At 40.3% G+C, this 20,604-nt stretch overlaps 2 protein-coding genes across 4 annotated transcripts in view; both read right to left on the bottom strand.

Moving 5' to 3' along the window:
- SLC35D1 (solute carrier family 35 member D1) overlaps window positions 1-20,604 on the bottom strand; it is a 226,959-nt gene that overhangs the window by 149,913 nt on the left and 56,442 nt on the right. The gene's annotated exons all lie outside the window — the stretch shown is intronic.
- DNAI4 (dynein axonemal intermediate chain 4) lies at window positions 325-20,535 on the bottom strand. 2 transcript variants are annotated; one of them, XM_075155560.1, is made up of 17 exons: window positions 20,445-20,535; window positions 19,731-19,893; window positions 18,681-18,871; window positions 16,307-16,416; window positions 15,925-16,081; window positions 14,315-14,454; window positions 12,980-13,138; window positions 12,294-12,485; window positions 10,763-11,010; window positions 9,273-9,359; window positions 7,412-7,563; window positions 6,176-6,333; window positions 5,855-5,976; window positions 5,064-5,162; window positions 4,285-4,511; window positions 3,340-3,493; window positions 325-1,545 (listed from the first exon to the last, which is right to left on the bottom strand). In XM_075155560.1, the coding sequence occupies exons 1-17, from the start codon at window positions 20,477-20,479 to the stop codon at window positions 1,501-1,503; spliced, it is 2,439 nt and encodes an 812-aa protein (XP_075011661.1). In that variant the 5' UTR covers window positions 20,480-20,535; the 3' UTR covers window positions 325-1,500. The 2 variants fall into 2 exon arrangements, with proteins under 2 accessions (XP_075011661.1, XP_075011662.1); XM_075155561.1 differs by lacking the exons at window positions 15,925-16,081; window positions 16,307-16,416 and having other exon boundaries at window positions 797-1,545; window positions 20,445-20,495.

The raw sequence follows: 20,604 nt of genomic DNA, 5'->3' as shown, positions 1-20,604 counted from the left end.
TCCAGGACCATAATGTTACAGTTAATTAGTTTGCACGATGTGCAGGGTGAATTACGATGTGTTACAGCCTTGACAGAAAGCTCATTTTTTACCAGTAGCATCAGTAAGTAAACAGTCATGACCACCGATGGAAAATATATGGTGTATTTTGTTCAGATTTGTAATAATGGTTAACACATGATTCACCTTAATGGGTGTCTTTCTTTGAAATGCACAAGGATTAATTTTATGTCAAGGGTAAGCTTGCGTGTTCACTGTAAAATGTGCAGAACACAGCAGGAAGTGAATGTTAATGCATCACAAATGATCTTTAACGTCAGTGATGTGTTTAAATGTTGGACGTTTATTGTCAGGCTAATGAGAGAGTCTGAACGTTCTGTATCTATAAAATGCATGTCTCGCTACATAATGCTTTCAAGAGCAGGCGGCTATTGCCTCCGTCAGTTGGCAGGCAGGGCGCTTTACTGCCAAGCTTCTGTATCGCCTAGCTCCTGGGACGGGGATCCCAGCTGTACCGATCAGGCAATAGGGCTATTGCCTAGATCTTATTCTTAATTACTCATCTGTAGAGATGCTCGGTATTTTCGGTGAGCAGTCAGCCTCTGAAAATCCTCTAAGACGCCACAGTCCACCTGGGTACTCACTGGGTGCTTTTTTCTGTTTTTTCTGATCCAAAAAAAGACAGCCTAGACAGTCAAACGCTGCCTGCTTCCAACCAGCAACGCAGGCCAGAGCAAGCATTCCCAACAGCTTTCGGCTCTCCAGCTGCTGGCGGTGGGCTAAGGGCGGTGGTGAGAGCTCAAAAAGCACAGATCTGGCTTCCAGAGCTGCAAAAGCCAATCCTTGCTCCAGGACCACACTGTTATCTCCTGTGAGGAGCTTTCAGAAAAGTGTCAGTGTGGAACAGAGAGAATTTAAACTGCAGTTTTACATCATCCTAATTTGTCAGGGGTTGAAAAAGTTAGTCTCTGCTTTTGCCTGGTGTGGGATGACCACAGGAGCACTGGTGCCACTCAAAGCTCGGCTTTCACTCTCGGCGGTGGTTTATGGGATGACAGACAAGATGGATCTGATGAAAAGTCCATTTGTTTACTGTACGATTTCACAGGGAAGATACAGACTACATCTGGTAAGGACTTGGGCTGTATTATGGACTGGCCTATACAGGAGGTGATTTTGGCATTTTTGCTTTTTGAGTAACCCCAGGAGAAAAGACCTTGGAGGAAAAAAAACAAGGAGAAAAAACCCAAGGAGAAAAGACAACTGAGACCTTTCTATTATCTTATCTGTATTACAGGGAAGGCTGTCTGTGCGTTAATAGTGTTCGTCTAATGAGGGGGACTTCCAGCGGAAAATTTAGAGCATTTGAAAGAAGTTTCTAACCAGTATGGTTTCAAAGAGGAATTTTAATGATTGAAAAAGAATAAACGGTTTACGTTAATACTGCAGTAAGTCTTTCTTGCTCTTTACCAGCCGAGAAGCGGTATCATTTAGCTACTGTTAAATAGCTACAGCAGGACCAATTATGTCATGTAAGGTATCAACCTGTAAAACAAGAAGGAAGAAAAAAAAGCTGTATGACAGTGTAATTGCAGTATAAGACGTGCAGTGATCCAAAATTCCTATTTACGAACTGAGAACAGAATTGCTTGTGCAATGAGCATCCAGAAAGCAGGCTAAGGTAGTTTGTATTATGTCAGCTGATTCTTCTTTGGAACTCTGTTAATGCTATGCCGACCTTTAACAGTGCTCCTTGAAAATAGCACTTTTTGGCAGGCCTGTTTGGATTGCATTTGTAGCATCATACTTAGCAGCCTACAAACATATATCTTGTTCATAAAGGACATTAATTTTCAAGGTGATACAAGTATGGTAGCTGTACTGAGATGTGATTGCCCCTGAAGTAATTATCTCCCTTTAGCGTTAGCTGTAGCATGGACCCTGTCGTGCTAAGCCTTGTACATACCTAAGCCTAGGAAGACCTTGCTGTTATCAGAAAAGGGAGTGAAAGAAATGGACGATGCTGGAAAGCGGGGCTCCCTCTGGCTAATGAGGCTCTGTGACTCAGTGACCAGTTACGCCACGTCCCCAATGTGTGTGAAATTAAGCACTGATATTTTTAGTCCTGGTCTGGTGACATACCCAGAAAATTATCCCTATACTCTTACTAACTGAAGACTTCTCTGCTCAGAGGACTTGGGCTGCTTCGTGGTGATTTGTAGGAAAAAAAACCCACTAATTTTATTTTGTAAGTTTAACAACAATGGCCTCACTTTCAGTTTTTAAGGGAAATATCTTTTTGCTCTGTGGCTTACAGCACTTGGCAATTGAGGCTGGTAATTACCAGAATTTCTAAATGCAACACTGACAATTGTGAATTATTAATGCTTAATACCCTAAGAATGAAGGTTAGATTAACATCAGCATTTTCGTTCTCTCCAACTTAAGTTTAGTGTTTTGCACCACGTAACTCAGAAGGGGTTTTAAAAAGTACCAGTTCCACTTTACAAATTGGGAACCCAAGTAAGCCAAAGCTACTTGCTCAAAGCTGAAAGGACAAAGGCAGCAGTGCAGTTTGGGGCTGTAGGCCACCTCCAGAGAGATCCTGGAGGAGCGATCCACCTGGTGCTGGAGTACCCAGGGTGGCATCAGGTACCATGGACCAGGCAAGGAGGGCCCAGCGGGGCAGTGATTTATGCAAAAGTGAACAGAAGGGATTCACAGTTGACATCAGTCAGCTTTTGCACTGCTGCCGACACGGAATCTATGCAATGGTACGATTGGAAAGGAGCCTAGTTGTAAGGCAAGTCAAATTCTCCCATGTCATCTAGGGCAGAAGAGCCCTGACGAGGATAAGTAGTGGCTTCTGAAGGAGTGGAGGCAATACAGAGCCAAAGGGTAATGAGTTTGCTGACACCAGCAAAGTGAGACTCTCTTGGTGGTGGCCAGGAGAGGGCACGTCGTTCCTGCGTTGTCAGCAGGTAAGGGCATTCTGCCAAATACAGTCACCTGCACAATGCATTTAGAGGAAGCCCCCACCTTCCTGCCCTTGTCCCGAGCGTCCCTCCCAAAGCCAGCTGTGGGGAACCTCTGGATTTGCGATCAGGTGAAACCTCAAGTTCGATGTTGCCGTACCTGTTCCTGAAGTTTCTAGTGGTATGGCATGCAGAAGAGCAGGAACTACCTCAGGTTTTAATCTGGTTATGGAATTGTATCTGATTCCACCTATTTCAATGTTTATTAGCTAGATCTTTAACAGAAACACCCTTTCTGAGGAATGAAGTACCAGACAAGCACGCAGGCCGCTGAGGACCACCACCTTTTCCTAGTGAATCGTACCGTATTGCTGTTGGGAGCAGCCAGGTTCTGCAGCTCAAACACGCTGACTTCTCCTTGACTGTCTCCTACGAGAAGGCAGTCGGTGTTCTCAGCAAAGAGTACAGATGTGAATTTCACTCTTGGGCTGGCAAAGCACGAGATCACAGGGTTCAAGCTGCAACCCAGCAGAGGCAAAAATTAACAGGTAACATTGCATTTGCCTGAGTGTACTATCCTGTAAAGTCTAGCAGTAATGCAGGCCTGATAAATGTTGCATTTTTTACTTTTTATGTTCTAGACTAACTCAAAAACTAAGAAGTGAGGCAGTGTTTTGTTTGGTTTCTACCAGAACAAAAATCCCAGCTGCTACTAACTAAAATATCCTGGTTGCCTAAAATCTTGCTATTGCCCAATATGGGGGGTGGTGGTGGTTAATATTTTTATTATATGAATAATTTGCTTTTGGCTACTGTAAGACTTGGCAGGCCTCCTACTCCACTGCTGGCTTCATGCTGTTATTAATACTAAATAGTACAGACCAGCAGTACAAGGCCACAGATTAACTAAGCTGCACGAGATGTGCACCCACTTTGCAATAGTGGGAAAACGTGAGAGGTGTCTGAACTGCTGACCATCTTATCTTTATAAAATGTCCAAAGTAGCTCAGTTTTGTTATTTTTCCTTTTAACTATAGAAGTGGTAGAATCTGTGATTTCTGCAGCAAAAAAGCAGTTTCACCCTTTATCAGCTCCATGAGGCATCCAGCTCCTTCTCTTATAATTACAATTCCCTGGTAACCACCATCTGCTTTTACAAAATGAGTATCTAAAAATGCAATATTTCAATAACTAAGCAAGCAAATGGCATGGAGCTGTCATGATCTGATAACAATACTGATTAGGCAATAATGTGTAGCCTTTGTGCCATTAAGTTTCAGAATCTTCTTTGAGAAAAGTAATTACTTACGTGCTGACACTAAGATCCCAAATTTCTACTCTGCTTTCATTTGCTGCTGCAAATATGAAGGCTGATTTTGGAGACCACATAATGTCATGAACACAAGCAGTGGTGGAACTGAAACTTAAAATGGGCGTCTGTGAATCCCGGTGCCATAAAATAATGCTCCAGTCTGCAGAGCAGCTTAGGAACATGTCAGTGCTGAATGGATTCCAAGCGACTTTGTATACAGGACCCTTGGTGTTTGGGAAGAAACAAAAAAGAACTTTGTGTTATTCTAGAGCTACAGCTTCACAGGGTGATTTTTAATACTGATCTTTCATGACTGTCCTCTGACCTTAATAGCAAAACCAGCATTGTTTTATGTGTACCCATAGGAAACTAGGATGCAGCAGATGTGATGGATGTTTCTGCTTCTTGGATGAAGCAGAAACTTTCAAAAAAAGAGGTGCTCTTAAAGTTCTGCCATCTTTCTCTCAGAGATAAGACTATTTAACTGTGGTTTGCAGGACAATCAGATTACTGATTGTTTTCTTAAAATAAAGCCAGAACATTTTATGGTACAAGTTTTAATAAATTACTTTTAAAAAATCCCTATAGTGTAGAAAGTAATCCTGTAAGACTGTGATGCTTTTTGCTGTGGGAATTCATTCCCAATATAAGAAAAGAAGATTAGGTTTCTTTTGTTGCAGATGTTTTGTTTAGTAAATATAAGCAAAGAAACTATTACATTTGTGAACTTAATTGAACAGTTTCTGCTGTCATTACTTTTTCTATGTATCACTCACCTTATGGCCTCTGTATGTCTCTAGAAACTGCTCATTGCATGAACAAGAACACTGGTGGATATGACCCTCTTCTGTTCCAGCAAGATAAAAATTAGTGTCCTGAAAAAAAGGTAAAAGTAGCCTAAGTTGGATTAACCTATTTATCACTCATTCAAAAATCTATAAAGGACTGGATGAGTTTGGCAGTGACAGTCCTCTGAAGAACTAAGGTGGAGTTGCCAGGATGTTGTGCGTTGGGCTGCTTGCATGTGTGCTGCAGAGGTGTATGTGCAGTAGATATAGTGGTGCCAGAATGTATCAGATTTGCTATGTGTGTTCTCCATATATGCAGCACATACGCTGTGATTTTTAACTCCTGAAAATCTTGGACTTTTTGTGGTCCATGTGGGCAAACACATGCTCTGAGGACAAAATATTCAGCTGGATAAAGAGGAGAAGCGCAGCCATTTAAGTCCTAGACTCTGGAGATGTTGAAAGTCAGTTCTTACTGATTTGACCAACACACAGGGGAAAGCTACCCTAGGATCTGGCCCAAAGCAAATGTGAGTAACGTGGCTGAAATTAGACAGTTGTTCACATACAGGGATTACTTGCTTGGTTTACCATATCATCCATTTTGGGTAAAACTATTATTAGCTAAGAAGCAATTTGTTTCAGAACTAAATATGCTTTAAATACCAGTGCCAAATCCCAGGCTAGTGCATATTAAAGTAGCTCCAGCTGAGCATCTTACCCCTGCTGCATAGTTTTCCTGGATAATACTTTAGCCAAGATGGACTTTCTGAACCTACCTTTGGATGGAAGTCAAAGCACATTCCAGGTGCTTGTTGAGATATCAGAGCTTCACTTTTCCTTTCTTTCTCACCTGGTAATTTTTTCTTCTCACTTTCTGTTCGCTTTATTTTCATCAGATCTGTGCAAATAGCAAGAGTTTTTGTCAAACAGGTATGTGACAGTGCTATGAATAACTCATGCTTCTTTGGAACGCTCAACAGCTCTTAAACGTTTTGTGTATGATAACTGGTATAAAGAATGTCACCTGAAATAAAATGAAGCAATTGCAATTTCAGGTATTGTCCCTCTGCTGAAAAGCTGCAGGGGAAAATGCTTACCAGTGCAATCTAGTCTTTTCTGTATAAGCCACTCAGTTATTCGGCCATCTGCTGAGATACAGATTAATCTCTCTTTTTTGCCATCCTCTGTTGCATCTCTGTCCTGTTCCACCCACCTCAGTTGCCATACAGGACCTGTATGTTTATTTGAGGATTCACTGGGACAAAAGATGCACACGATAAATCATATATAAACAAAGACAAGACAATGTATTTGAAAAATAATTAACCTTCCACTTTGTGATTAATATCGAGTCTTACAACAGAAATGTTGTTTAGCTTTTCTTTAAAAAAAAAATGAAATCTGAACATTGGCTGTTTTCTCCAGGAAAATTTTTCTTTTATCAAACATGTTTGATATTTAGTTTCAGGACACTGTTTATGTGCTGACACACCTTTCATTGATACCTGAATCATGAAATCAATCTGCACCTTGTAGGAGAAAGCCCTAGACCTGGGGAGCTGCCCTTAGGGCAAATGTCTCTCTGATCACCCCCTCTCTCTCATTTTCTTCTTAATTCCTGCTTATCCCTCACCTATTCTGATGTTCTCTCCATTTTTGGCAAGTGGAATCAGTGAGAAAACACCAAAAGCTACCACTGGTCTCCCATAAGGACTTCTTATCTGGGGAAGGATTGTCCTAGTTAGTTAGTACATGGAGTATAAAATGATACCTGGTGGTAACTTGCTGCATTTTCTTAAAAAGTCAGAGCATAGTGCTCATTTGTTTCACCTTTCCAACGTGGGGAACTTGCTTTGTATGCACAGCAACAGCGCAGAGAGTTTCATACCCCAAATAAGGGCCGGTGGTGTTAAAAGTAATGTAAGCCTTTCTTGGCAGAAATAAGAATAGAGAATGATAGCAATGCAGAGGGAGAACGGCAGTGCCTGAGGATTTGGCTGTATCGGTGTGAATAGGTGGATGGGAAAAGTCTGGTTGGCCCACTCTGGCCCTTCCAGGCATTTATGCACTATCATAAATTTTTGTGTCTGCTGTTTTGCTCCAGAAACTTCTAGTATTTGGGAGTATTGTTTAAGTAGCCATTTCCAGTCAAAACTGGAAGAGACTGACAAAAGTTGGAAATAAAAAAATTGTGCAACGTCCCTGAGCGTTCACAAGCCTTACTTATCAAGACTGTGTTACTATTCCCTCAGCTTCTCAGTTGTGGATATTCTTTTATTTGTTATTTGCTAAGATGTGACCAAGGTGGAGGAGACAGGAAATCATAGCCTTACCTGCTGTCCAAAAGTGCGGCATCATTACAACTCCGTACATTATAGATTGCGACACAACCGTTGTACATTCCAACTGCTAAAAGATTTGGGCTTGCCATAGAAAAATCCAAAGCAGTAACAGCATGCTCACACTGGAAAATACGCTCTGGCCACTGAGCAGTAGAAAAATACAAGAACATTTTAAGTCAGTTTCTTAATTTACTGTGGTCTTCTTGGATACTAAATTGCCAGGCTGTGCTGGAAAATTCAAGTGCTGATGACCATAGTGACTACTTCTAGACAGAAATGAGGTACTATATTCTAAATGGTTCAGTTTATTTCTTGCTGCAACTGATAAAATTAGGAAAAAAAAGAGACTATGCAGAAATATGACACTGTAAAATAAGTTAGATGGGCCTACTCCAAACCAAATACCTAAAAATCAAGTTCCCTAAGATTCAGCTATGTGAGTACAGTGTGGGGGTTTTGTTTGTTTGATTTGGTTTTTTTCTTTTTAAAACAAACTTGGCATTCTGGAAAACTTCTTCATTGTTTTCTATGTGAAGGTAAGTACCTTTCCAATTACGGAAACTTAGCTGAAGATAAAATGCAATCTAATGTACTTCAGGTAATCTGTAAACCGCTGTTTTCACATCATTTCTCTATGTAACCAAAGAACTGATTCAGCTCTGTTATAAGATTAAATCCTTAAAGTCACCGCACCGAGCTCTTGAAATGGGAAACAGTAGAGTGTTAGTTTGCAGAGAACTGTATTTCAGTGTGCGTGCCAGACCTGATTTCTTAATGTTAGGCACTTGAGGACTATGGTGACATCAGGGAATCACAAGAGTATTTGTTTGTTGTTGGCATGATAAATATGCATCAAAGACTTGACTCTGCATAATTTAAATTAGTCTAATACACAATTTTGGGCAAGTGAAGTTTGTAGAACAAATAAAACTAAAGTTGTGTAATTTGATGGCAATCAGGTGATTTTTTACTGTGTCGCTTTGTAACCGAGATTTCCAAGATTTTTTTAAAAATGGCTAGTTTAAAAAGGATTACTTTTCAGATGGATATGTAAAGACGTTAGTGTTACATCTATGAATTCTACTGTCTTTCTGACAGTATTATGAGAAGGTAGATTAGATAATTATATTTAATTATATACTTTTTTTTTCATTCAGCCTAACAGAATTTCATGGTACAACAGAAAATGGATTGGAAAGGATAATCCTTAAATTTAAAATACAGATGCTCTCTGTAATGAGAGTTTGGAATTATTGAACAAATGGTCCATAGATTTTGAAAAACAAAAGGTAAATGGATTTATTTTCACATTTGCTGTGCTCAAGACTTTTCCAGTCTAAAAAATAATTTCTACACACCTGGGTCTACCCACAGTAATAATGAAACAGATTTACAGCCTTGGGTAGGTCACCCTAGGGATTGGAAATGAGATACACAGATCTGCATTGCTAAGTTGCCTAGTATAGACTGGTACTACCTGAAAGTTGTAGCCATTTGTTAGTTGTTTGGTGGCCTGTGTGCAATGAGTTTAGTTCCTGTGAACGGACGTCCATGTTACCAAACCACCAGTGCAGTCAGCACCTCTGTTGGAAGTGTCAATTGAGAGGACGGACAGGCACAGAAACTAAGCTGCTTCCTACAAGCACTTTCTTTGGCTCAAGATTTAAGCACATTGCTAGGTATTGCAGTCAGAATCAGTTTTCCAGAAATGCGCGGTTTGGGCTAGCAAATTCAACTTTACTGGCTACGTCTTGCTTTTTGAAACAGGAAGAGGGAAATAGATAAAGCAGCAATAGTATAGCAGAAAAATGTGCTGAAGAAAAAGAAAGCAAGCAAACTGGCTGCTCATTACCATGGGGTTCTTCAACGACCAACAGCAAGCCAAGCCTTTCTTCTGTTCTTTAAAATCAAACGCTCCGTAACCAACAGCTAAAAGATCCTAAAAGCATAAATTAACAGATATATCTCAGTTTAATCTGAAGTTCAGTTGTATATTTTTAAAAGGCAACTTTCTGCTAACAGTGAGTGTCAGTGCAAAGTCTGGAAAAATAATGCTCATGTCATATGCAAGTACAATAACACACAATAAGAACAGAATTTCAGAATTTCCAGAATACTGGAAACTGATTCAGCTAAAACTGCATTCATAGTCACTATCAGCTGTGTTTGCAATCCTCCCTCCCTGGCCATCATAAAAATATGTCGCTTTCCAGAGATGAATATACATTATTCTGTCACCGTATTTTAATGTGCAGTATTTAATGGAATACGTAATAATACTTCTACTTTTCTCTCTCAACGTTAGCTGTAAAAGGAGCTTCAGTGACCACCTCAAACTCCTAGCTTTTAGCTTTCTACAGTGGGGTCCAATGAATTCTGTTCATTCCTTTCTATAAGTAGAAGTAAGAAACAGCAGCAAGACTTTATTCTTCAACTCCATTAATTTTTTTTTCCTGAGCACAACAAGTAGTTTGTGAAACTAACACTTTAAAAGTAGGTATTTGTTTGCCCTATAATTCTAAGACTGAAGTCTATAAATGTGTCCAACTTTATAATATCTGGGGATCTGGTGTACTAACAGTATGAAATGGTCTTTATTTTCTCTCTTTTTTTCCCTTGGGGCAATCTTACTGGTTTTATGTTTCTCATCCTCACCTGCTTTTTACCTTCCTTCCATTCATTATTTTCATTGCGGCCATGAGAGAGCTCTGTTGGAAAAACTGAGCCTTACATTACTCTGAAAGTGGAGATGTCTGAGTCATTCTCACCTCCACTGAAACTGAATTAAATAAACTTGGGCCAGCTGCTCAGAAATCTGTGCCTGTTATTATGATCTTATCCTTAAAGTTTGATGAATGCTGCTTTCTTGGGAGATTACTGTTAGAAACAAAGATGATGTAGCTACCACATAGATAGTGGTAAACTGTCGTGAATAAACTCCATCAATGGTAATGAAGTTTAGTAGTAGGGGTTTAAATTTCAACTTCCAATTCTATAACAGACCAAGTCTGTTTCTGTTATCTTAACATTGTTGTTCAGGTGACTGCCCATGGTAAACTGGACCAATTAAATTAAATTCTGGACCAATTAAAGCTGTTGTGATACATTTGTAGGAAAAGCCTAGCGCAGCTGTCCAACCTGTAGAATAATGTAGCAATATTGTTATATGGAAGGACAAAATACAGAGAGTGGGATGCAAAGACGACCTGCCTGACTGTAGGGATGAATCCATCTCTCTGAGCTCCCTCCCAACAAAGTACATCAAAATCAGGAGTTTATTTACACCAACAATTGCTTATACCATTTTGTAAACAGCTTAGAAGAAGCCATTTGTTAACTCACTGGGTTTACTTTGCTCCAAGCCATACTGCTCACACTGTGACCATTCGTTAAATCACATACGTATGACCACAGCCGTTCCAGTCTGGGAGGTACAATTTCTTCTGGGGTTTTATTTAGAACTGACAGAGTTGATGGGTCAATGAATGCGTCCTTCTGTTCTTCCTTATCCTTCTTTTCCTTGTTATGCTCTTCCTGTTTAGCTTTCACAGCTGCTACTGTACCACTAGTGTCTGATGTTACATCAGGATCTAAAATGCACAAATATGGTAGAGTCTGAGTAGTAACATTTCACTTATCTAACTCCAGTCATTCGCATCAGAAGAAAAATTTGCCCTTTCAGCAAATACTTTGCAGCAAAAAAATGAAGTGAAAATTTGAGGAATTAAGACATCCTAACTTCTAAAACTGTGGCTAAAATGTTGATAGGGACACATAGAAGATGGCTGGATCAGGCTGTAGTGTGCCAGTTATGCTCCAGGTGTTTAATGAGTGGATTTAGCTAGCCAGCAACAAGTTATGAACTTATGTCCACCCCCAACCAGGAATGTTTCTAATCTCTCGTATTTAAAAATGTGTTTAAACAGGGATTTTTTCAAGCTACATGCCAAATTTTAAAGAGCCGCACTCACACATTGATGCTTAACACCATAGCTAAGTTACATGATGCTGTAATAAGTTTCTCATTGCTTGGGAAAATTAAGGGTAGAGCACATTTTTAGGCTGCATTTGCTAAGTATTCTTTTTGTTTACTCACCCCATTATTTTATGTAATGTGCAAATCATAAATTGATCTCAGATCACCATTAACAAAATAAGAATACAATAACTGCCATATTGTCAGAACACAAGTCCTCCTGGCCAGTATAGTGCTCCAGCTGTAGCTAGTTCCTGAAGAGTGACAGAATGTAACAGGTTCATTGCCTGAAAAACTAAAACTCTCTATGACACAAAGAGGTGCAATACAATAAAAGCAGTATGAATCTGTCTTTTTTTTTAATCCCTGTGTTAACTTGGAACTCCTATAAAAGGTAAAATATTATTTAGCAATTGGGTCCAGGCAATGCCTTTTACAGTCTGCAATGAATGTACTTTACGTTAGACACCAAACACGAATCAGGCTAAAACGTCTGTTTACCATCAGTCTCCTTGTAAAATAAATTAAAAAAAAACTGCAAAAGACATTCCAATGCAAAAAATGGTTGGAGAAGTAGCAGAATTAATCTGTATCTTAACTGTCAGAAAACAAGTTTGACTAATATTTTGAGTAGGTGTCAGTTTGCAGTGATAAGGGGAGATGAGCCAGCTCAGAACTCATTTATTCAATTCTTCCACCAAGTATGGTAGGGGTGTCTGTTAAAGTGAGTGTAAAACTGCAAAGTTAATGTTGACATCTCATAAACTCTCCTTTCCTTTGTCTGCTTCTTAAATGACTTGTTGTCTGTAAAGACATTCAATGAGGGACATAACTCCATGACTTTCAATAGCATGCAAAGCCTTGTACTGAAAACAGGGTAGCCAATAAGAAACAAACCTATAAGGACAGGAAACTGCCGATAAGCTGCAAGTTTGGGTTGAAAAATATTCTCCATTAGAATCCTCTCCATGAAAAATAGATCCTGCTGAAAGTTTTCTGATGTTAATATAGCTTCTGAATGGCATTCCTCCTCTTTGTGGTTTCTGGCAAGAATAGCACTTTCAGAAATCATTATAGAAGTTGTGCTGCCTGACAACAGATAATATGGGGAAAAAACAATTTTAACATGATAATACTTTGCACATAAAAGTCAAGGGGATAAGAAGTCTCCTCCTCCTCCTCCGCCTGCAAAAAGCATAGAAGAATGTATCATCATCAAAAAATACTTCCACTATTATTTTTTTCTTGCTATAATTTTGTTTTCTTTTATTGCTCAAACACTGAGAGATACTTCTGGGATTTTTCACAATTGGTGTTTTGCTTCTACTGTCCTAAGTAAGTTAGTACCAGCAAACTTTGTCACTCACTATTTATCTTTATTTAAGATCATTTATGACAGCATTGTACAGAAAAGGTCTCGGTGCAGACCTGTCCAAGATTCTTTAGCAAACTCTCTTTCAAGTGCCAGACAGGCAGACCAAGCGTTTTCTTCATGTAGTTTTCACCACACCGCACAACATAGCGATATGCATGGTTTAGAAGGATGAAAACACGGCAGAAGTGTAAACCTGGAAAAACGTTACCTCTGTCAGAAGAGACAGACATAGTCTGATCAAGCTCTTTAGTTGTATGAGATTTGCTGCATTTCCCAGTTGTGGCTCTGCTACCTTCTGCTTTTGACGTAGGTTCTATTTCCGATACATTAAATGAATCGTACAAGTCCCAGGAAGTGACCATCATCCCTAGAAATGAATTACACTGTATTATACAAGTCTCTTGTTTCGGTACGTTATTATAAAGGACTATGTACAGCTGAGCAAAGATTTACTTTTTTACTCTTTGTACTACACTCCCAACTGTTTGGCAGAGGGGCTTTGAAACCAACTGAGGGTCGGACAAGGCTGTAGCAGCAGCTGTTGTGTGATTGCAGCAGCTGCATCAGGGTCTTCTGGGTGTGTGGCTTCCCTTCAGCAGGGCCATCTCCCAGTGAAACGATGCTCCGTAACCTTGCCTTTGTGTGCTCAGCTTTTCAAACGTGGGTTGGAATGAGCCCTGCTGATGCTCAAGGCACACAAAAAAGGGGAAGATATGTTTTCAAGTCAGATTAATATCTATTTTACTTCTCCTTTTTTTTTTTCACTCATTTTACGTACACCAATGAACACAAAGGAAAAATATTTGGAACATCATTCCCCATAGTTTTCTTTGGCCTCCTACACAAAAAAAAGTCCATAGTGAGGCAAAGCTCAGCACACGCATTTAAAACCTAGATATTCCTCTATAATTTTTTTAGAGCATTGAGGTTGAACATTTTGTAAAATTGCATCATCTTGTGAGACTGACAAGATTTTCTGCTTTCCCCAAGATTTTAAATCTCATAACAGAGGTTCTGTTCTTTGCATTATGGCAAATAGAAACCAGCGTCACTGAAAAGTTCAGGGGAAAAAAGGGAACTGTGTCCTTTCACATTTCAAGAGCATAGTTAAGTATTAGGTGAAGTTCTGCCTCCTAAGAAGCACACTCTGCTTGCACAGTGCTGAGGCAGGCAGGACACAGCAGCTCTCAGCTAGCCTAACGACTATTTTATTGCAATGGATACAGTGTACCAGTACCAATGTTCAAGTCTTAGGAGGGGCAGAAAAGGCCACCACAAATCACACTAGCCTGTCTGAACTTAAAGCTCTGGAAGTGAAAGTTGAGGAATCATCTTAGAAATGGAAGAATTTCCTCAGTATCCTACCTGTGTGCGGGGAGTCTTCTGAGGCCCCACGATCTAGCTATAGGCTAGAGTTTTCCCAAATAAATACTTAATAAGTAAACTAAATGTAATAATAAACCCAACTGCCAAGGGTACAATGTAGTAAATGAGAGCCCATTCTTTTAAATACCCTTTCCTATATGGTACTCGGAAAGTTTACCTTTATCTTCCATGATGATTTTGTCACATTGCACTTCCTTGTTCTTTGCGGCTCCATTAACGGTTTGCATCATTTTTTCTACAAAGCGATCATTACCAGGTCTATTTTTGCAAATGTCAACGTAAATCCTATTCCGCTCCCTGGAAAAAAAAAGTGTATATTGACTTTCTGAAAAACATTTGCATTCAACTTCTCAGTGTATTTAACCACAAGTTGAACAGGAGAGGATACTCCAATTTACTGCTTGGGTTTTTTTTGATTGCTAGATTTTATACTCTATGTATCATCTTTCAGCAGCTATTTCTGACCTTGTGATGCTGTTCTGAAACAGAAATGGCCTGTAGAGGTAGGCATCAGCAAAAACCCCTACTCCAACTTTGGTGGAATTCAGAGTTGTTCAGAGGAGTTCAGAAATAGGTAGCTCTCATCACTTGGGAGTGAAAGGCAGTGCATCCAAGAGACAAAAATGAAACTAGTACATTCCTATTTCGTCCAGCCCTCAGGTTCTGTAGGAATGGTCAGCGGGAATTGTGAAACTTTTTCGATTATTTTGGTTTCAATATTCTAACAGCAGACATAGATTATACCCCGCCTTAGTCCACCAACAGGTTGCTGCGCTTAGGAAGGGTCACTGTCTGTTCCTATACAGTTGGCAATATGTGCTGTGTGCACCAGCTAAGTCTGATTCGTAGGATGCTCTTCCTCTTCCTTCTTCCCAAAAATCACACCAGCGTGATTCACAGACAGTGGGGGTTGGAGTCCTACCATGAACTTTGTGTGTATACTAGCAGAAAAACCTCACTTATCCAAGTTGTTTGACTTGCCAGCTGCAGACCACTGCATCTCAGGCTTTGGGGCTTACGTCTGCAAAAGCTGTGTGACAAGTCTATCAGACATGTCATGGAGAGAACTTCGCTGCACTCTGTCCCAGGTCAGCTCCTGGGAGTAAGCCAAAAAGCTATGTGTTCTGCGTTAACTGCCTACCAAAGTTCGTGGTAGTCCAGGGAGGAGACTCTGAAGTGGAAACTCACTAGATGCAGCTAAGGGGAGGCACAGTACTTCAACAGGCAAGGTCACTTGCGGTGGGATGAGGTTTCTTCTAGCTATAGAAGCACCGTGAAGAGCTTCAGAGGAAGCCAAGGCCTGCCTAGTTTGTTTATATCTTTGTTATTAATAAATGATTAGCTGTAAAGCTACACACAAGAATCAATGCAGAGCTTTGTAATTTCTTACTGTTTTAATTTAATTTAATTTTAATTTAATTAAAGTTAAATTGTGTAATTCATGTATACCACACTTCTCCATCTTCTCTTTCCCCCATCCCCTGTGTGTTCTCTTGTCACCATCCTGTGCTTTTGCTAATCTGCCTTAATTTGTCAGTGAAAGAAGGTATGAATTTGATCAACAAGATGGAGTTGTAAGGAATTTAGGCTGTCTTGTCAAAAGAGAGACTCAAGCCCAATACAGCTTTAAACAAAGGTGAAATGACAAATCGTAGTACTCAGAACACTGAACCTGCGTGTGAACAGCCTGTTCAGGACTTTGCGATCAGCAGAAACTGGCTGTGCTGAGCATACTACATGCACGTACACAACTACCAATATACATACAGAACTCTTCCAGCATCTTCAGATTCTACAGACACCACAACAGATGGCATATCCAATATCCAGATAGTTTCCGTCTCTGTGAGGTAAATATCCACTCTCCTATCTAAGTCTGCTTTTGTCAGTTCTTCTTTTATCTCCTGTTGCCTCACCTGCACATCTGAAAAATTATATGAGGTTAACAAGCGAGACCTTTTCTGCTCTAAATTTAAAAGAAGACAAATTTAATTCCAAAAGTATTGTAATGATCAGGAGCCAAAACTTGTGAGGCACTGAGTTCCTTTGAAATGCTGGGCATCTCACATCCACTGACTGCAGTGTCTCACAAATCACAGTGCTCCAAAGAACAGTTTAAATCTATAATTATACAGTGTATGTTCTTTACCAGATAAGCTAACAGTTGTGTCTCGTCGAGAGCCAGGTTCTACTATTTCATCTAGTATGGACTCAGTTGCTGATGCGCTTGATATAGAAGTACTGCTGCTTCCATATGTCCTTCAGTAACACAGAAATAAGCAGAAAATAGTATGTGAGAGTCCAGATGTCAGTTAGCAAAGCACTACAAAAATAGCAGCATTGTTATCAGGATAAACCACAGAAGACTGTAAGAGCACATACCGTGATGCTTGTGTTGTAAAAGAAGTCATAAAAGGCTTAGGAAAGAAAGTAATGAAATGGTTTGAAAAAGACTTAAAAAGGAAGAATTCCTCTGACAGCATATCCTGAGGCATTAAAGAGCTGATGGAAAAGAAGCTGTTGAGCTCTCAGATTCATTCTTAGCATAATAACGTGAAGTGTTGGCTACCTACTGTGTGATAATGCATACCCACAGATAGCACTGTTCTCAACCAGAATTTAGATCCTTTGGTGTTTTGCATGTGCTGAAATGTCTCTGAAATGCACAAGAAACTCATTTGAAAGGATTAGCTTGTTAAAAAAAATAGGTAATGTTCATAGAAGGGACAGCTGTGATAACTAGAAGTAAAACTCAGAACTTAGGTACAGTTGGGAGGTTTGTCAGCAGATTTTCTCTTCCTCAAAAGCTAAGTGTAAGCAATTATAAATATACCGAAGGCATTTGAAAAAGACAATTTTTAAGATTTGTATTTAAAACTAAAGTTAAATAATATCATTTTGTCTTTTCAATGAAGAGCTCTTGTCTCCAAAAAAGATGCATTTATTTTTCAAGAGATACTTATTATTTTTAAGTCATTTTTTTGTGTATATTTGCTCCTGGTTAATATCCCTACCTCTGGGATTATCCTTTATAATAGCCAGCCTAAGAAACATGACAAAAAGATAGTTCTCAAAGAGCAATCTCGTCTTCTCAGAAATCACAATGGCATTAAATTTGCCAAAGAAAGCAGTAAAAAATGCTTTTCTTTAACTTGTATTCTTTTCCAGTGCTGTCTTGACTAGTCTTTTAGTCCCTTTGACTAAATAAATAGCATCTCCTCTCCACACAATTTGAATGTGTACACACCATTTGATAAAGTGATGTGGTTCATTATTTTTCATTTTAGACACAAATAGTTATTTACCTTCTTTTGCATGTCTTAATTGAGTTTGTCAGCCTGCAAATAAAATTGCTCAAGTCCATTGACTTTCTTTATTCCCTCTGTACTGAAGGTTTGTGAATGAAAGCTAGTAAGTAGTGAAACTCATAATTTAGCAGTTTTAAACCAAAAGTTTTTGTATAAGAGTATTTTTTTAAATGGATGCACATATCACACAGAGGTAACTTGCTTAAATTAGTTTAAAAGAGGATTCTTATTATGTTAACAATATTTTGATATTTGAACTGAAACAGTCAAGTTTCTAAAAAGGGTTGTCTGTACTTAATAAGTATCATTAAAACAGACAAAATACTTCAAAATAAATTTGTAACTCTTCAGTGAAACCAGGCCTTTGTTTCCAAAGCTTTTTTCCATACCTGCAGCTAAGCAGGTATTGATATATTCCAGTTTTTGTAAAAACAAGCTTGGGAAAGGCAGAGAGCATCTGAAGTAGCTAAAGAGAGTATATTAATGAGCTGCAAATGCCCCTTCTCAGCTGTACAGCCTTGCTCAGACAACCAGAACACAACCTCCTCTACCTTTAAGACGGTGTTTTGTCACATGTCTGTGTATGGGTTCTATCATGACTTTGTTTGCAGGCCTAACCACTACAAAACCTGCAGTTTGGATGTCTGCATTTTTGAACTGAGGTACTCATCACCATCTCTAAAAATGGTCCATTCTGGTATGTTACATAAAAAAGTGTGTTTTAGGAAGGAGAATTTGAATAAAATTAGAAATATCACAGGACTGTCTGCTGCAGTCTGCTTTCACCTGTATGTATTAGCATTTCAGCAGTAGTTCTGACATAGTCAGTCACTAGTACTGACAAATTCCATTTATTCTATTTGTTACTATTCCTCAAATTTTAAATGACGCCTATGACCGGCGAGTTTCTGTATTTTGACAACAGAGTATAATTGTTAGCCCTGCCCAATTATTCCAGCTGCCAACCTCTCCGAAGAGCAGATGTGTGGCCGCTGCAGGGTAGGTACCCTGAGACAGGATTTAAGAGACAGCATATTGACTTACCTTGAGAACGAACCTAAGCTAGCATTCACTCCTGATGTCTGATGCATATTGACTTACCTTGAGAACGAACCTAAGCTAGCATTCACTCCTGATGTCTGATGCATATTGACTTACCTTGAGAACGAACCTAAGCTAGCATTCACTCCTGATGTCTGATGCATATTGACTTACCTTGAGAACGAACCTAAGCTAGCATTCACTCCTGATGTCTGATGCATGGAAAAAGAAGAGAGAAAACCAGATCCTCTGGCCCCAAAGTAAGCACTTGATGCTAGGAGCTTGCCTTGCCTGGGTACAACATTATTTGGATCTGAACGGAAGAGTGGACGGGGTGTCACATCCTTTCCCACATCATCAAAAACCTGAAGAAATATTTAAATAATTATAATAGTTTCACTGTGTTCCCAAAACAAGCGACAGTGGTGACACTTGCAACATTTTATCTCATCTGGAACAAAAAGAAGACCCTGATCCTGGCAGCACCCTGACAGAACGGATAAGTAACCCCTCTCTGCAAATGATGCCTCGTATACACCAGGACAGGGACCGGGGGGTTTGCATTCCTGCTTTCCCTTTAGGGTTCAGCCTTGAGAGGGCTGTCACCTTTGCCTGGGACTTGTGTGGAACTCTCTGTATAGAAATGGCTGCAAAATATCTGGAAAAACTATGTCTCATTATCAGAGCCACTTCTTCTTGGTCAACCCTGTTCTCTTTTCTGGCTTATTTATTCTGTAATGACTACCAAGAGTGGCTTATTGACTGTAACTATGCATGTCAAATTAACAGTACAGCAAAAGCAATGAGAGAAACAATTACGCATCTTTTTTATTATACTGCTCAAGATATTTTATTGTAAGAAGGTATTCAGTAAGGTCTTCAAATGACTCATATTATGTTATGGGAATCTTGTATTCTTTAGGTAAAGACATACAGGTGCTGCAGTCAACATATCTCATGTAGATTTGAAAGCAAGTAGTTCTCAGATTAGGGAAACTGTTACTCCGATTTTTTTTTTTAATTCTTGCAGATTGTTTTTGGACACTAATCATCATCACTTCAGAATGGATTAAGCTCTTGGACCATTTTCTTTCTCCACAGCTCTTCAACTTCAGACATGCCTTTTCTTTCCTCCTCCCTCCCCCATTTCCTTTCTGACAACTTTTAACATCTGCAATAACTCACATTTAAAACTTTTTAGTAATGGTGTAAATGGCTTCTCACCCGTATGGCATACTTGTTACCCACGAGAGACCCCCTCTCCACAGCTTTGCCATCGGAAGTCGTGGATTGGCTTCTGCAACTCGCTGCTCTATTTGCATGGATGCCACTTAGGATGCTCGCTCGTCTTTGGCTACCAGAACTTGCAGCTGATCCTTGCCTTACCCTGAAATCAGCCGTAGTTCTGTTTCAATCAATAAAATACAACCAACCAAATACAGTCACCAAATTACTTGTCCCTTAGCTTTCACGAATGGTTTAAAAGATTTAAACCATTCTGTGTGATAATCCTGAAATAATGTAATTCCTTCAGAAAATCTCCCTTCAGCTTCTGAGGAGGCTTTCTTAAGTGGTGATAGGAGGAGCGAGGTGGACAGGGGTGGGGGCAATGCTTGCTGCGTGTAAAGTAAAAGCCTAAAAGACATTTTACTGGTATTTGGTTTTCCGGGGCTAAGCTCACAAACGGGAACTGATGTGGCGATAAAGGGGCAAGAGGTGCAGCCTGTGGCGGCGTGCGGGGCCGCTCAGACCGGGACACCGGCGGCAGCCCGCCCGCGCCTCCATCCCTCCCTCCCGGCCTGCCCCTGCCCACCGACCCGCCGCGTCCGGAGCCGCCTGAGGGAGAGCCGCGCGGCAGGCCCCGAGCCGGGACAGCCGTTGCGCGGGCTGCCCGCGGGGAAAGCGCTGCCGGGGACCCCCGCACCAGCGGCCACTCACAGGGGCGGCCGCCGGCCGCCGCCGGGGCCCTGCATGGCGACGACACTCGGCCGGGGCAGCGCGTCGCGCGGTAACCATGGCAGCGCGCCCCAAGACGCGGCGCAGGGATTGGCTGCCAAGGACGGCGCTGCCGATAGGTCGGGCCGCGGCGCGCGGGCCG

Source organism: Calonectris borealis, chromosome 8 (genome assembly GCF_964195595.1).
Source record: "Calonectris borealis chromosome 8, bCalBor7.hap1.2, whole genome shotgun sequence".
Taxonomy (NCBI): Eukaryota; Metazoa; Chordata; class Aves; order Procellariiformes; family Procellariidae; genus Calonectris; species Calonectris borealis.
The sequence above is the reverse complement of the archived record's forward strand: the minus strand, read 5'-3'. Positions and strand labels throughout refer to the sequence as shown.